At 41.3% G+C, this 16,601-nt stretch overlaps 1 protein-coding gene across 1 annotated transcript; it reads left to right on the forward strand.

The window, feature by feature from the left end:
* Window positions 1–855: 855 nt before the first annotated feature.
* On the forward strand, window positions 856–16,576 carry LOC125888273 (coatomer subunit beta'-like). Its single transcript, XM_049575528.1, is given in 21 exon segments — window positions 856–959; window positions 1,653–1,790; window positions 1,948–2,099; window positions 3,567–3,768; window positions 4,078–4,224; window positions 6,204–6,303; window positions 6,392–6,534; window positions 7,164–7,363; window positions 7,869–7,979; window positions 8,229–8,317; window positions 8,404–8,510; window positions 8,592–8,735; window positions 8,988–9,118; window positions 9,338–9,545; window positions 9,887–9,997; window positions 11,901–12,115; window positions 12,221–12,313; window positions 12,616–12,796; window positions 13,040–13,111; window positions 14,195–15,232; window positions 15,357–16,576. Coding segments are annotated over 21 exon segments (3,675 nt in total). The 5' UTR covers window positions 856–956; the 3' UTR covers window positions 15,447–16,576.
* Window positions 16,577–16,601: the final 25 nt, after the last annotated feature.

Below are 16,601 nucleotides of genomic sequence, written 5' to 3' on the forward strand. Positions count from 1 at the left end.
CCTTACATTTACTAGCAACACGTATACAGTACTGTCGATAGATATTACAATTTGATATTGTGCAATAATGTAGCCTACTTGTTATTTAGTTAAGCACCTACTGTAGCCAATGTCTGCATGTAGGCGTTTAATGCACTGAAACAATGTCCGCCCAAGCAGCCTTCTCATGCACCTTATAGTTCTTCAGTTGTTTATCTGTGCATACAATTACAAAAAAGTAACATAAGGAAATGCACAGGTGGGATTACAATAACCTCATAAGGCTTATAAAAGGACGCCACCTAACACTGAAATAAAATTCAGCTGTATTACTGCCAATTTACAAACAAAAAAAAAAAATCTTTTAAATATCTAAAAAGAAAAATGCCTTGCAATTACAAATACTATTTTTTTTATTTTTTAAATTAACAGTTTAGCAGACCATAATGCAGTCAATGTATGTTATTGTCCATTTGGTGTTTATATAACCAAACAAACATATAACTATTAAATATATTCTCAGAACTATGTACATAAGGAACTTGTGGAAGTTGATATCAAATAAATCTGATTGTTATAATTAATCCCCAGATTTTTTATTTATTTTTTATTTTATTTTATTTTTTTCATGTTGTTTCGTTTCGTTTTATTTTTATTTTATTTTATTTTAATTTCATTTTTCATTTTTTTGTGTGCCGATTACTAGTGAAAGCCATAAGATCATATTTGGGCTATTAACTCAAAAGTTTCGGTTTTATAAACTGTTCCGCAGGCTTGTGGTTACATTCAGTGTTTCATTTTTCAGAGACCACTTATTTTATTGTGAAAATAATTTCAGGAAGTTATTCTGTTTGTATTTCTGCTCTCTTGGTTGCAAAACTTTCTCCACTGAGTTCCACAGCAGAAGCCCGACGAGGGCAACAGAGAAGCCGGTTACTTTACTGGACAGCACCGCAGAGACTCACTGACGTGGAAACATGGTAGGCGGAAATAAAACAACAGAATCATTCACCATAACTTTGTTTGTTGTTGATTGCTGTTTGATGGTTGTTTTGGCAGTGGGACGCGGCACCATGTGCGTACAATCACTATCCATAAACTTTTAAAGTAAAACTGGAAACACCGTCCAAAACATACACTATACGTGGTACATGGAGCAGCTGTTGCAAAAACAAACTCAGTAAACTGCAAATATTTTATGATCAACGACGTTAAATGCAGCACTGAACAACATTCTTCTTTACTCTTGTGTTGTATGTTGAAGTTGTTAGATTTGTGTGAGATTTCCAGCGTCCATTCATCCCATTAAAAGCAGACAAATGAAAAGGCTACTCATTTTCATTGACATGATTAGACTTGAAAGGATCCAGTCATTCTGGAGCAGGCATGCATATAAAATGTGGAATGGGCAGTATCAACAGACACACCCCCTCCATGACTCTCTCCAAAACCTCAAACAGGATAGAAAGCAATATTTTGTCATTGTTTCCACCTTAAGTTATACAAGTAACTGAATTTAAAGTGTCTGCAGTGCTAAACATGTCATATGGACTGTAATATTTAAAACACAGGCTGATTATTTTGTGTTTTTTAATCCACCTTTGATGAGAGGAGCGGATTAGTGACCTGATTAAACTGCTGCTGATTAATATCCTTTGTTCTTTCCATCATAGCCTCTGCGGTTAGACATCAAGCGGAAGCTGACTGCTCGGTCAGACCGGGTGAAGAGCACTGATCTGCACCCCACTGAGCCCTGGATGGTGGCAAGCCTCTACAGCGGCACTGTGGTGGTCTGGAACCACGAGACACAGGTCACTATCTGTCAGTTACGCGTTCTGCCTTTGATCACCCATTCAGTCGTTCCTGCACACACACAGTCGCTTCATATTTCTCCATCGCAGCTTGTGATTTTCTGATGAAAATAATGTATAATGTTGATCTGGTTTAATCACTCCGGTGTGTGTGTAGATGATGGTGAAAACCTTCGAGCTGTGTGACCTGCCTGTCAGAGTGGCCAAGTTTGTAGCCAGAAAACACTGGGTCATCGCTGGAGCAGTAAGTACTGTGACTCAGTTAATGTATATTTAAGTTGCAACCTATCCATACCTGTCCTTTCAGCAGTGGGTGACAAAGTACACATCTTAATCACTTGAGTCAAAGTATAGATACTCCTGGCCAAATATTACTCCAATACAAGTAGAAGTGTATGAGTAAAATTAGTACTTGAGTTTAAGTAGAGTACTTGCAGGCTAAGCAAAGCATTCTAGACGTCTCTCTCCCCAGCCTTCGGGCTCAGCTCTCTCTTCACCACAACGTTCCAGCACAGCATCCGCATCAAACTGCCAATACATCTCGCTCCATTCTACCCTCACATGTGAACAAGACCCTGAGATACTTGAACTCCCTCGCTTGGGGCAGTAACTTTCCCCCAACCTGAAAGGGGCAATGCACCATTTTCCTGCAGAGAACCATGGCCTCAGATTTGGAGGTGCTGACTCTCATCCCAAACGGCTTCACATTCAGCTGCAAACCACCTCAGTGCATGCTGGACGTCATGGTGTGCTGAAGCCAACAGAACCACATTGTCTGCAAAAAGCAGAAATGCAATTCTGAGGATCCCAAACTGGACCTTCAGGGGGGACCTTCCTCCCCGAGGCTGCACTTTGAGCACCCTGGAATAAACTTTCCTGGGGAGGCTGAGCAGTGTGATACCCCTGTAATTGGAGCACACCCTCCAGTCGCGGACCCTAATCCTGCCACTGTACCCGTCCTCCAAGCAACACTGAAAAGTCTCAAAAACTATACTGAAGTAAATATGCTTTGTAACTGTCCACCACTGCTTTTCAGTATGTTAACTGACAAAAAAATCAAGTGTTAAATTAAGATGCACGTGCTTTTCTCCTATAAAGCATCATAGTTAAATGGGAAATGTTTTTTAAGGTATGCATTTACAAAAATAGTGTCATTTCTTAATTGTTACACACTAAAAATCACCAGGTCAAAATTGATCTAATTTGGGTTGTTGGAGCACACACACAATCCTGGCGTAACTTTGCCCAGTACTCATGAGTAATAAAACAATCTTATCCAAGACAAGTTACTATAATATAACTTGTCTTATTCTGTTCTCAAAATAATCATAGTTAAATGGGAAATGTTTTTTAAGGTATGCATTTACAAAAATAGTGTCATTTCTTAATTGTTACACACTAAAAATCACCAGGTCAAAATTGATCTAATTTGGGTTGTTGGAGCACACACACAATCCTGGCGTAACTTTGCCCAGTACTCATGAGTAATAAAACAATCGGGCCACCACTTACATCCAAGACAAGTTACTATAATATAACTTGTCTTATTCTGCATGTGTATCCTTTGTTGTTTCTCAAAATAATCCTTTGTCATGGGTTGATTTGATGACCCAGTAGTTTTCTACGCATGTGCAGTGCTGCTCAAATCTGTGTTTTTGTGTTTTGTTCAGGTCTGCCCCAAACAGCACTTCATCAGCTGTCTGAGCTCACCAGGATCAGCAGTGGTAGGAAAGAACTATATAAAACGTCCACTATTTCTAACTGTAAATAAGAAAGTATAGTACATTCAGCACTTATCATGGTGGTGTTTTATTTGTGTGTGTTTTCAGATGACATGTTGATCAAGCTGTGGGACTGGGACAGAAAGTGGACGTGCAGTCAAGTGTTTGAGGGACACACTCACTACGTCATGCAGATTGTCATCAACCCAAAAGACAACAACCAGTTCGCCAGTGCATCTTTAGATAGAACTATTAAGGTATACACACAAACACACACAGAGACACATGCAAATGCTTGGAAGAGCACACAAGAGAACTTCGCTTTAGGGCACAAACAGCAGACGCTGGATGCTGTTCTTCCAGTTTAAATGAAGGTAAATGTGACAGAAAGGAGGAACATATTCGTCATAGCCAGAGGTAACAAGGTTTATGGGAGCTGTGGTCTCAATTCTGGGAAACACCATCACTAACCACACCACCTCTGTGAGACAGAAGCCTTTAATCATCTTGATCAAGGCCTCATTTGCCTACATCTAAACTGATATTTACTATCTCTCTTTTTGCAGGTGTGGCAGCTGGGCTCCAGGACTCCCAACTTCACTCTGGAGGGCCACGAGAAGGGTGTGAACTGTATTGATTACTACAGCGGAGGAGACAAGCCCTACCTCATATCAGGGGCTGATGACCGCCTGGTCAAGATCTGGGATTATCAGGTACCACTTACACTAGAGAGTTCTTTTGCTCAGTATTCTGCGGCAGTTTACAGGGTTTAGGTAATAATGGTAATTTTATCATTATTTTATCAATAGTTTTTATTTCACACAAGACACTGCTATTTCACAAAATATGCATCCTCCAGTAATAGATGTACAGAAAAAAAGATCATTAATATCATATGTAGGTCTTGAAGCTTTCAAATAACATATTGATATGGAAAATCCCAAAATTAACTGCACACCAAAACAACTGCTATAGCCTAAAGCTTTTTGTCTCATCTCCCAGGCATTCTCCAAGTAACTGTCCAATTTAAATCTTTCATGTGAACATTCAGCTGAGTCTTTGTGAATCATCCATTCATTTATCTTACCAAACATGTGCTGCCCAGTAAGAAGGAAGATAGAAAAAACAAACGGGACTTTTCTGTATCATTCAGACAGCAGATAGAACAAATCCACTTATCTTCTTCCAGACTGACAGTTTCAGCAGTAAGTGGTTAAATACCAGATCTCAGCTCAACACATTAAAATCTTTGCTTTTTAGATCAATTATATTCGACGTAATTCACATTAGCATTTCCTTATTATTTATTATGTCATCCTAAATGTACATAGTTTTGGTTTAGTCCATATATCATTTGCAAATTGCTCTTTACTATCAGCAAATACATTCTCACAGTGGAAGACATTATTAAAAAATGCCTCACCAAAAGCCACAGTTGTAGAACAATATACATATCTTCCAGCGAGCCTCACATGGTTCTCATCCCATATAGAGAATAAGTAAGTGCAGCAGAAGTAGTAGGTGTAGTTGTATCTGTAGGGAAAGCAATAACAGGGATGCATTTCTACAATGCTACGTATATGCTTTCAAATTTCAAAATGTTTGTCTAGGGTTCATCTTTTAATATTCAAAAAACTAAATATCTAGTTTCCTAAAGGAGCTCTATTGTATTTAGGAGCTCTACAATATTTATAGCATAACTATGATTCAGAGGTCTGCATACGGTTCTCAACATTGGGGTGGCTGGGCCAGCAGCTAGCAGCTAGTGGTGCTAACAGTGCGAACAGTGCTGACAACGGCAACAGTGCTAACAAAGCTAAGAGTGTTAACTGGGAGTAAACTGGAAGATGGGAGCCATGTTTTCATGACAACAACGTACAGATGTCAGTTGTAACCACTGTACAGGGTTCCCAAGGTCATGGAAAACCTGGAAAAGTCAATGGAATTAGTAGACATTATTGAAAGTTTTGGGAAACTCATGGAATTTTGTGGTTTGTAATTAAATTCATTGTTACAGAGATCTTCCGGGCATAACCTTCCATGTAATGTAACATAACGGAGAATTTATTTTCTGTAAGCTAGCCATTGACATAACATAGCTTTAATATGCGTTATCCTAGAGCTGCATGATATATTGTTTCAGCGTCGTAGTGATATAGTAACATCGAAGGAGGTACAATGTCAAGTAAGGCAAATTAACTCAAACAACCTATTTGATTCTTGATAAAAATGGAAAACTTGAACGGTTCTCATTATTTGATAATGTATACCAGCCAAGTTGTCCGCTTTAAGACGTCATGTGTATGTGACGTAGTTTGGCGGCGTTTGTTATGGGAAGTGAGACTCTCCTGCATGTGTGTGTCTAAAAAAAGTACCATGACCAGGCCAGCACGTTCAGCAGACACAGAGAGGTGCATGCTTTTCCAAAATGATTGATTTTTAATTAGTTGCCACAGTGTGTTGTGTGAAGCTCATTTAAAGTGGCATAACTTTGTCAAGCATGCATTTAATATCTTAAATAAAACTTGCATATACTACAGTGTAGCAGGTGGCATGTGCATATTATTCTGTGTGTTAATATTCAGTGTTACATATTGGTAACAAACACACATGAGCAGTTCAGATTTAAAAAACATACTATTGCCAGTGGTATTATTTGATGAGTGCATATGCTTTTGTCTTTGTCTACCAGAACAAAACCTGTGTTCAGACCCTGGAGGGTCACAACCAGAATGTGACCTGTGTCTGTTTCCATCCGGAGCTGCCAATCATCCTCACCGGTTCCGAGGATGGTGGGTTTTGTATTTCAATGAAACATTTTTAAAGCTTAAAATCAGAACAGCATTTTATTTCACTTTGACCTCTTTGTTGTTTCCATAGGCACTGTGCGAGTGTGGCACTCCAACACTTACCGACTAGAAAACACGCTCAACTATGGCATGGAGAGAGTGTGGTGTATTTGTGGCCAGCCTGGCTCCAACAGTGTGGCTCTGGGCTATGATGAAGGCACCATCATTATCAAGGTATACAAAGCAGTATGACTAAGTTTTAAATTTTCAATATACTTGATTTTAAGTGCTGTACTGTTCTTTAATTCCTTAATTCCTCACATAAATGACTGAATATACAAAGTAGGAGCAGGCTGATGTGAGCAGCTCATCTCAGAACATTAAGAAAACAATATAATGCAGTTTCTTAGAACAGTCATTATTTAGATATTAGCATTTTTTCCCAATTTCATTCTCCAGCTGCATTTGACTTTTGATTAAGGCCCAATCGATGGGCCCTTGGAAGCCGCTCTTTTGTCAGTGGGGCCCTGAGGACAGCAGCCGGGAACCACTGACTCATGAAATAATGTTAATAATCTCTTGTAAACAGAAAATGGAACATTAATGCTCAATTTTTAAACTGTAAACAACTCCACAGGTTATTAACACCCACAAATCCCCAGAGAAAATGGAGGATACGACCTCTCTATCCTCAGTAGCGGCTATGAGCAGTTACATAACACTGCCTCAGTTTGATAATATTATATAGCAGATTGTGTACGCTGAAGGAATGTTTGTTGACCTGCGATATTAAAATGGTGCCCCTCGTTGTCACCACAAATCTGGCACCTCATCTTCCTGTTCCCTCACCCTGTCTGTCTCAGCTGGGACGGGAGGAGCCGGCCATGTCCATGGACTCCAGCGGGAAGGTCATGTGGGCTCGCCACTCCGAAGTACAGCAGGCCAACCTGAAGGCCATGGGAGAGACTGAGATCAGAGATGGAGAGAGGCTGCCGCTGGGTGTCAAAGACATGGGCAGCTGCGAGATCTTCCCCCAGACCATCCAGCACAGCCCCAATGGGAGGTGAGAGCGGTGGGCTGTGGGTGGAAACAGTGGTAATAAGAGGTTATATATTTTTATGGCAGGGATTTATTGAATTCTCAGTTCTGATTGCTAAGGTTCTGATCACAGATGCTTAGAGGACGCAATGAATTATTTTTAAATGTGTCAAATTATTGATTTCTTTAGTATGTAGGCGTGTAATAAGCGGGATAATGTGCAGCAAGCAGGTCCTTAATGTGGAATGAGGCCTCAATGCATAGCTTAGGGGTCTTGAATCATCCTACACATAATGTATATTATCTGTTTTCATTTTTTAATATATGTCCTGATTTGTGCTGTTGAGACATGCTTCTAGTTTTTATATCACTTGGAGCAAGAGCACATTGACGTTTCTGGACTGTACTGTTTGTGTCTGATCACAGTGTTAATATCCAGAACACGTGTTAACCTGATTCTTGGGGGGTGAGAATAGTATGTATCCTCCCTATTTTATATCCTGATATGTATGCGTCTTGTGTGTTTGCAGATTTGTAGTGGTGTGTGGAGACGGGGAGTATATCATCTACACCGCCATGGCCCTGAGGAACAAGAGCTTCGGCTCAGCTCAGGAGTTTGTCTGGGCCCATGACTCATCACAGTAAGTCAACATTGCTTTCTTGCTGCGAGTTAAATGAGAAGGTTGATACCAGTCTCTATCTGTATGCTATTTCTTGGCTTTAGCTTCATATTTAGTGAACAGACCAAAGCGCGGTCTTGGATCTCATCTAACTGTCCCAAAATGTCAAAATATTCCCTCATTTAGTTAAGTTTTGTAACAAGAGTGATTAACTTCCCCCTCTGATGAGGTCAGTGACATTATAACTAAGTGCTCATGTTATTTCCACAGGTATGCCACTAGAGAAGGCAACAGTATGGTCAAATTATTTAAGAACTTCAAAGAGAAGAAGGCTTTTAAACCTGATTTTGGGGCTGAAGGTGAGTTCTGTTGTTTTTTCCTTGTGTGGACAGTACAATGTGTATATGCAAGTATGTCTCATCTTTGGTATCCTGCTGTCCCACAGGTATCTTTGGTGGCTTCTTACTTGGAGTGAGGTCAAACAGCGGCCTGGCCTTTTACGACTGGGAGACTGCTGAACTGATTCGCCGCATCGAGATCCAGCCTAAACATGTGGGTGTTGCTGCTATGGCTCTCACGTCTTCAGCAGTCTGTCTGTTGCCCTCTTATAATATCTTGTCTTTGTGTATTTAGATCTTCTGGTCCGATGGTGGGGAGCTTGTGTGTATCAGCACAGATGAGTCTTTCTTCGTTCTGCGCTACCTACCGGAGAGAGTGGCATCAGCTCAGGAGTCCAAGGAGGAGATAACGGAGGATGGGATAGAGGGCTCCTTCGAGGTCAGAGACACGTAGTAGACAATTTCCTGAACTAACGTGCAAGGATATTATTTGCAGGACATAATCTCCAGAAGCACGTGACGAAAAGCAGAGAAATTTTATCACCTACTGCATTTTCATTTTTAAAAACTTTTGCCAATCTTTGGTGTCATTTGAAACGTCTATTGAGGAGTTGTGGTTTCTCTTTTAGGTTTTGAGAAATGTTAACGGGAGTTTCCAATGGTGTCTTTCTTGTTTCTTCCTGGTGCCCAGGTGCTGGGTGAGGTCCCTGAGGTGGTGAAGACAGGAGTTTGGGTGGGAGACTGCTTCATCTACACCAGCTCTCTTAACAGACTGAACTACTATGTTGGAGGAGAGATCATCACCATTGCTCATCTGGACAGGTATACTATGTGTATGCATGTATTTTTAGAAAGATGTACCCATTTATGTTTATTCATCTCTGAACTCGGCCATCCACAAGGCATGCTGGGAAAATCTGCTGCACGGTTTTGAATCCACTTGATGTCTCATGGCATCCACTGTTCTCTTGCCATCCATTTCTATCCCGTAAATTAAAAATACCATGAAAAATTCTCAAAGTAATGCCTTTCTGGTTTTAGGACCATGTATCTGCTGGGCTACATCCCCAAGGACGATCGTCTCTACCTCGGAGACAAGGAGCTGAACGTCATCAGCTACGCCCTGCTGCTGTCAGTGCTGGAGTACCAGACAGCTGTCATGAGGAGGGACTTCAGTACGGCTGACAAGGTTCTGCCAACAATCCCCAAAGAGCAGAGGACCAGGGTAGCCCATTTTTTGGAGAAACAGGTTTGTCCTCCAACTTTTGTGCAGCTCTGTGCCTTTCCTTTCCGCCTGAGCTGACTATAAATTCAGGATTTGACTATGGAATGCATAATTTACCGAACATCAGGCAGCCAGATGGAGGAAAATCCTCTGAGCAGAATTCTTGTATGTTTCTTTTAAAATATATTTATCATGGGAATGGTTTTGCTTCTCACGCAGTGTCTTTTACCACTTTACTTTCACATAGTTTCACATATCTAATTTTGCACTGTCGCCAAAGTGCCTTACATAAAAACAGACGACAGAGCAGAAAACATGGAGTGAAATATTTATAACTTTTTGTTGTGTTTTCTTGTGTTGTGTAGGGCTTCAGACAGCAGGCTCTGGCTGTGTCCACTGACCCGGAACACAAGTTTGAACTGGCCCTGCAGCTGGGAGAGCTCAAGATAGCCTACCAATTGGCTTTGGAGGCAGAGGTCAGAGAACACATACACACAAAAACAAGACCATAGCAGTGTCCTAAATCCATACTGCATACTGAGTCTATACAGCATGCACTACATACTAATCCTCTAAGCAGTTTGTATACAAAAATATCCATGTGTGTGTAGCTGTCTTGCTGTGAGTTCCCCAGCACAGACGCACAGAATAAACACTCCCTCTATATGCAATACTTTTATTTACTTCTGCTAAGCACACAACAGCAAAATCAGATCGGCTCCTCCAGCACATGTCTCCCAGTCCATTCAGTCTTAAACCAAAAACTCAGGCACTTACCTTCTCCTTGGTCTCCTTGGTCTGGGCCGCAGTCCTCCGAGGGCCAGCACACTACTGCATCAAAAAGGGAGATGTAATAAGAACAAACCAGCAGCATCTGTGTCAATCAACTCACCTGGTACTACTCTCATGACTCATCCCCCTTCACCTCTCCCCTGCAGCTGACTTCGAGTCAGACCCACCTCCACAGTGTGACAGCCGGTTGTCAGTCAAACTGCAACTATGGAAAACTACTGCCATTAAACTTCACAAAGAGATGTCAGAATGTTTTGTTGAGGTTTTTTTCTCTTTTATTAACTTTTTCACCACCACCCACATTTTTTCTGAGCTGTGAGGAGTGCATCCATTTCATATGTGAATTGCACTGTGGAAGAATAATGTGTGTGAACAGCACACTCGAAAGTCAGCAGTACGCATACTGTCTCCTTTGAGTATTCTTTATTTTGTCTCTTTCCTTGTGTCAACATGCTGAAAACATGCTGGGAAAGAATATGTATCAGGTTTGAGGCGTGGCACAAGAGTCTACAGCTGTGCTAGCAGCTCTATGAGGCTGTATTGGTGCTCTGAGCTAAATGCTAACCTCTGCATGCTAACATTCTCACAATAACAATTGCATTCATGCTGATGTTAAGCAGTTATTATCTTAACAATGTTCATGATCTTAGTTAAGTGTACAAGAATGCTAATATTTGCTAATTAGCATTAAACACAGACTAAAGCTAAAGCTGATGAGAATGTCATTAGCTTTGTAGCTGTTTGGTCTTAAATCAGTGAACAAACTGAAAGGCAGATGAAAAGTCAGAGGGGCAATGATGTTACAATTTATCCCGAGGGGATAATGAATGTTAATATTAAATTTCACGCCAAACCACCCATGTCAACCTACTGTAGGCAAAAGCAAAAAAGTCCGGTTTAACAAGACAGTAGGATTAATTCTCTGAGAACAATGGCGATAAATTTAATGGCAATCCATTCAACAGACGTAGATATATTTCACTGTGGAACAAGATGTGGACCAAGCTAGGTAAAAAAAAAGGTTGCACACAGTCTGGTTGGAGGATCCTAACATTAGTTTATCTTATGATAGAATAATTCAAAAGACTTTTTAATCCATTCATCCATTATTTGTAACCGCTTATTCTATTCAGTGTAACTGGAGCCTATCCCAGCTGACAGGTTGCCGACTATCACAGGGCTGGCACATGCAGACAGACAACCATTCACACTCACATTCACACCTACGAGCGATTTAGTCACCAATTAACCTGCATGTCTTTGGACTGTGGGAGGAAGCCAGAAAATCTGGTGAAAAACTACAGAGAGAACATGCAAGTCCACACAGAAGGGCCCGAGCCAGCCAGTGGGTGTGAACCCTGAGCCCTCTTGCTGTGAGGTGACAGTGCTAACCGCTGCACCACTGAGCTGCCAAAACATTTTTCAATGATTTTCTTTCATCAGTAGCTTTGTAATACACAGGATAATGTATAGTCACAGCCCTGAGCTCCCATACTTCACAGCGCATTGTTGTTGAGGTTCATGCTTTTCCTCCTGTGTTAATCCTCTCTCCTGTCTCTTTGGCACCTTGGCATGCGGGTGCTACAGTCAGAGCAGAAATGGAAGCAGTTGGCAGAGCTCGCGACGACAAAGTGCCAGTTCAGCTTGGCTCAGGAGTGTCTGCACCAGGCTCAGGATTACGGGGGATTATTGCTGTTGGCCACTGCCTCGGGCAACGCCAACATGGTGGGGAAGCTGGCCGAGGGGGCAGAGAGAGATGGAAAGACCAACGTGGCCTTTCTCACCTACTTCCTGCAGGGAAGGTGAGGAAGGAGCTATGCTCAAATCCAGGTTTCAATAATCTTGTTATATTTTTCTAAATTAGTTTATTTATTTTTGCACATCACCACTTCTCTGTGTTTGCCCAGATTGGACAAATGTCTGGACCTTCTCATTGAAACAGATCGGTTGCCAGAGGCTGCGTTTCTGGCAAGAACATATCTGCCCAGCCATGTGTCGAGGTAAAGTTGTTTCTGTTGAGTGCACAGCATATGCCTGGGTGTTGAACTCCAGTGCACTGGCTGTTTCTGTGTGCATACATTAATCTTATATCCATATGTGTCCTGCAGAACCTTTGCATACACCAGTTTGCCCCTTATTCTGAATTAATACGTGTTTTTGTTTCCCAGAGGACAACAAGTTTCCAGAAACCAAGATTTAATGATGCTATTCCTAACAGTTTTTGATAACAGGAATGTCTATATCTGTGTTTATATTTACATGATGCATCACTGATGAGCTGCATACACTCCCCTTCCTCCAGGGTGGTGAAGCTTTGGAAGGAGAGTCTGTCCAAGGTGAACCAGAAGGCAGCAGATGCTCTGGCTGACCCCACCCAGTACAGCAACCTGTTCCCTGGCCTCCAGCAAGCCGTGCTGGCTGAAGAGTACCTGAAGGAGACTCATGTCAGGGTCAGGCCTGCTGCAGAGTACCCACTCATCATGGTCAGTGGAAGTCAGAGGAGCTATACTTAAAGCTGTAATAGATCAAGGAGTCGTTTTATATTTTATAAATGTTGCACAAAAGGTTCACTGCTGCATAAGCTAATTTATTCAGTTTTATAGTCCCTTGTTGAGTTTGAATATCTTCTCTCAAATGATGTTCTTCTAATTTGTCGTCTGAATTAACTGTGCATACTCTGAGCATCGTGTTTGAGATTTCATTTTTCCTGTCTCTCTTTGCTTCAGCCAAATGAGGACCGTAATGTTCTGGAGGAAATTGCAGGTTTTGTGCCCAAGGGAGAGATCACTGAGCCGGAGGTGAGGATCTATTGAGGGAGATACTGGATTTTTTTTTTCTGTCTTTGATAGAGGCTGGAAAAAAGACTCAGAAAGGAAGGGTTCACATTTTTTTCAAGCTTGTCTTGCTGTGGTGTAATATTCACATGCTCATATCTACAATAAAACAATAACTGTTCATGGTCATTGTTACTACATTCCATACTGACGTAGAAGAGATCCGCACTTTGCATAGTTCAAATGTAGGGACAAAACCAACAGTCTTCATTCCATGAATAAAGAAAATTCAGTTCAGCCAAAGCTAATATGGGGCTTTAGCAGTCTGAGTCAGACATATCAAGTGGGAATCTAGCAAAGTTCTTTTTATTACAAAATTCCCTCTTTGCATTAATATCACTCACCAACAACTTACCAAGGACATACTATGTGGAGGAGAAACTGAGGCATCAGCAATTAAAACAAGCTCCACCTTGAACATCTGCAACAGTAAAATGCATCAATACATCATGACATACTGATGCACCAATATTACAAATCTAATTTAATACATTATAATATGAGACCACGGCCATTTTTCAGCTGCAAAGGTATTTTTACTTTTGATACTTAAAGTATATATTTCTAAAAACACTTCTGTTGGTAAGATTTTGAATGCAAGAGTAAAAATTGCTGAGTTTAAAATTGACCTAGCGTGGGTCCATATTGCACAGACACAAAAGAAAATACTTCCTACATTAAAATGCTCACAACAAGGTCTGTGGATTATCTTGAGTAAGGGGTCATGATTTCTGTAAAGAGACACTGCTGTTGAGTTTTTCAAATGTATTTTTGGCGCCGTGAGCACCACAAAGCAAGTGCCATCTAGTTCTTTTATATTTGAGAGAAGGTAGACATCCCTATGGCTGACATCTCCAACACTCATGAGCTCACACCAAAACAATCTACATTGATAAATAGCACTGCAAGGAAGAGGAAAAATAGTAAAGGATCTGGACTGTTTTAATGTACATGTGGGCATGTGAGTATTATGGGAATATAAACTCATGAATTATATAGAACTTATCCTTTAAAACTAAATTGTGATTCTGCTTGTTCTAAATACAGGCAGTGGTGAGCAGCATAACTGAAACCGTCATGGTAGCAGCAGTGACAGAGGCTGTAGCTGCAGAAACAGCAGCAGTGGAGGAACCCATTCCATTAAAACAGGAGATTATTGATCCTGTCTCAGCAGCAGCAGCAGAAGAATCCATCCCAAAAGCAGCATCCCCTCTGCCTGTGCCTGTCACAGTAGTAGAGGAGCATGTTGAACCAGAGCAAGCAGAATCTGTTTCTTCTGAGGAGGACGTCATCGCTAAATCAGTTGAGGCATCAGTCTCTGTAGAGGAAGACATTGTAGAGTCCACCACAGATATCGCCCCCAAAGAACCAGAGGTGGTACAGTCCAACCTCATGGAAGATGTCACATCATCAGTTGAGGCAGATGTTCAGGAATTTTCTCCAGCTGCTGATGCTGTGCCTGCTGCCTGTGCATCTGGAACATATCTCATGGAGACAACATCAGAAACCATCGTGGCTACAGAAGAAACGCCAGTGACAACAGAAACCATAGCAACAGATGCCCCAGCTAGCACTGGTTTGTTAGTTGATACTGATGTAACAGAGTCTATAGCAACTGGCGAAGTGCCTGTTAGTGAAGAACCAGAAGCACCAGTCATCGTAGAAACAGCAGTAAAGGAGACTCATGTCTCAGAGGAACTTGTTACAGAAGCAGCAGCACAACCAGTCGCAGTAGAGGAGCTCATCTCCTTTGAAAACACAGCCAGTCTGTCGCCAAATGAGCCTGACCACCCCCCAACCTTTCCAGATTTTGCCCTTGATCCACTGCTGGACCCACTCGAAGATACAATGCCAGCATTGACACCAGTCTCGGCACAAGAACCCGAACAAGAGGAACAAACTGCAACACTCCCAGTAAAGCCTGAGGACAAGCTGGAGCCTGCTGTGCCACTACAGGCTGAGCCAGAGGTTTTATCCCCAGTAGCAGCTCCCGCAGAGGGGAACATAGCGAAGGAGGAGGAGGCAGGTTCTGAGGGAGCTGAGAAACTTGCTGCAGAGAGCCTCGAGGCAGAGCTTAATGATGAGGTAAACATTCGTTTTTAATTTACTAAGTTTGGCATGATTATGGAACAAAATAAACAATAAATATGTGTATTCAGGAATTTCTTGTGTCTTTTAACGCAGCACCTTTTGTTTCCCACACGTTTAGATCCTGGATGATCTGGATCTGGACAATTTTGACCTGGAAGATATTGACACCACAGATGTCAACCTGGATGATGAACTGTTGAGTGAATAGGAAGAGGAATCAACCATGAACCAAACTTGTCAGTGACCAAAGAATACAAAGGGCTGTTTTCCAGCAGACTAAAATGTCTTTAAGCTTAATTTACAAGTATTTGCTTACTTGGTTGTGAACTGAAGTAGTATAATAAGATGTACCTTATCTGGTTTTTGTAAATTTGTGGTACTGTGGGCCTAAATTGTTCAAAAGTACACTTCCAAGAGGGCAGGTTTAACCTCAAATTAAGCTGCAGATGTGACATGTCCAGGCTGTACTTAAACCCAACCTGTGAGACCAAACCTGTGCAGTGGCACTCTGTAGTGAAAGTAATTAAGGGTAGATTTAAAGGGACATAAATGTGTCAAAGGAGAAATAGGGATACGATATAGTCGGGTGTGTTTGGAAATATGGGATAGATTACGGTCAGTTAAAAAATCCACCTCAGCCTGTTGTTTGTGACCTCATTTTAAACCACACATTTGCTGCTTAAACAATACGGCCACCGCCATGACTGCTCGTGTCAGACTTCCTTCACATCTCTAATTTAGTATCATCAGTTTACAATCCATATTTTAGGGGTAGAATGTTTCTCATCTCTAGGTGCCATATGCTTTAGCTGACTGCAGTGTGCCCCAGCATGGAAAGTGATGAAGAATCTCTCTGTTCTTCCTCCTCATACCCAGCACAGTGACACCGCTGTTGATCAGGGTGTTCTCCAAGCCATTGAGGAATTCTTCAAGTTTGAATACAGCTTTTATTCTTGAAGTGAAATTTAACTATTTTTCTCTAACATTCCTGCTGGAGTTAAATAAGAGCAGTATTTTTTGAATTTCTATCTGGAACTTGGCTGCCTCGTGTCTTCTGGGTGCCATGACTTTTATAAATAGTATGCATTCAAAAACAAGCCCACAATTTGGACAACTCTCCCATTTGGTGATATCCAGTGTCTCCATTACCTCTTTTTTGCTGATGTCATAATAGTTTGGTGCATCTTTACCTCTCAAAGCTTGAATCAGCTGACTCGTATGAAATCTACATCTGTTACAAGTGCCTTAGGTGTGTTATTTTTTAAAGACTGTTTTCCCCTTTTCTTAAAAAGGTTGGACGTACTGTGTTTCCACACTTGAAAAGTGAATTAAATAAGCTTCAGTCAATAAAACCTTGTATGTT

The sequence above is a fragment of the Epinephelus fuscoguttatus genome, linkage group LG5 (assembly GCF_011397635.1).
Source record: "Epinephelus fuscoguttatus linkage group LG5, E.fuscoguttatus.final_Chr_v1".
In the NCBI taxonomy this organism is placed as follows: domain Eukaryota; kingdom Metazoa; phylum Chordata; class Actinopteri; order Perciformes; family Serranidae; genus Epinephelus; species Epinephelus fuscoguttatus.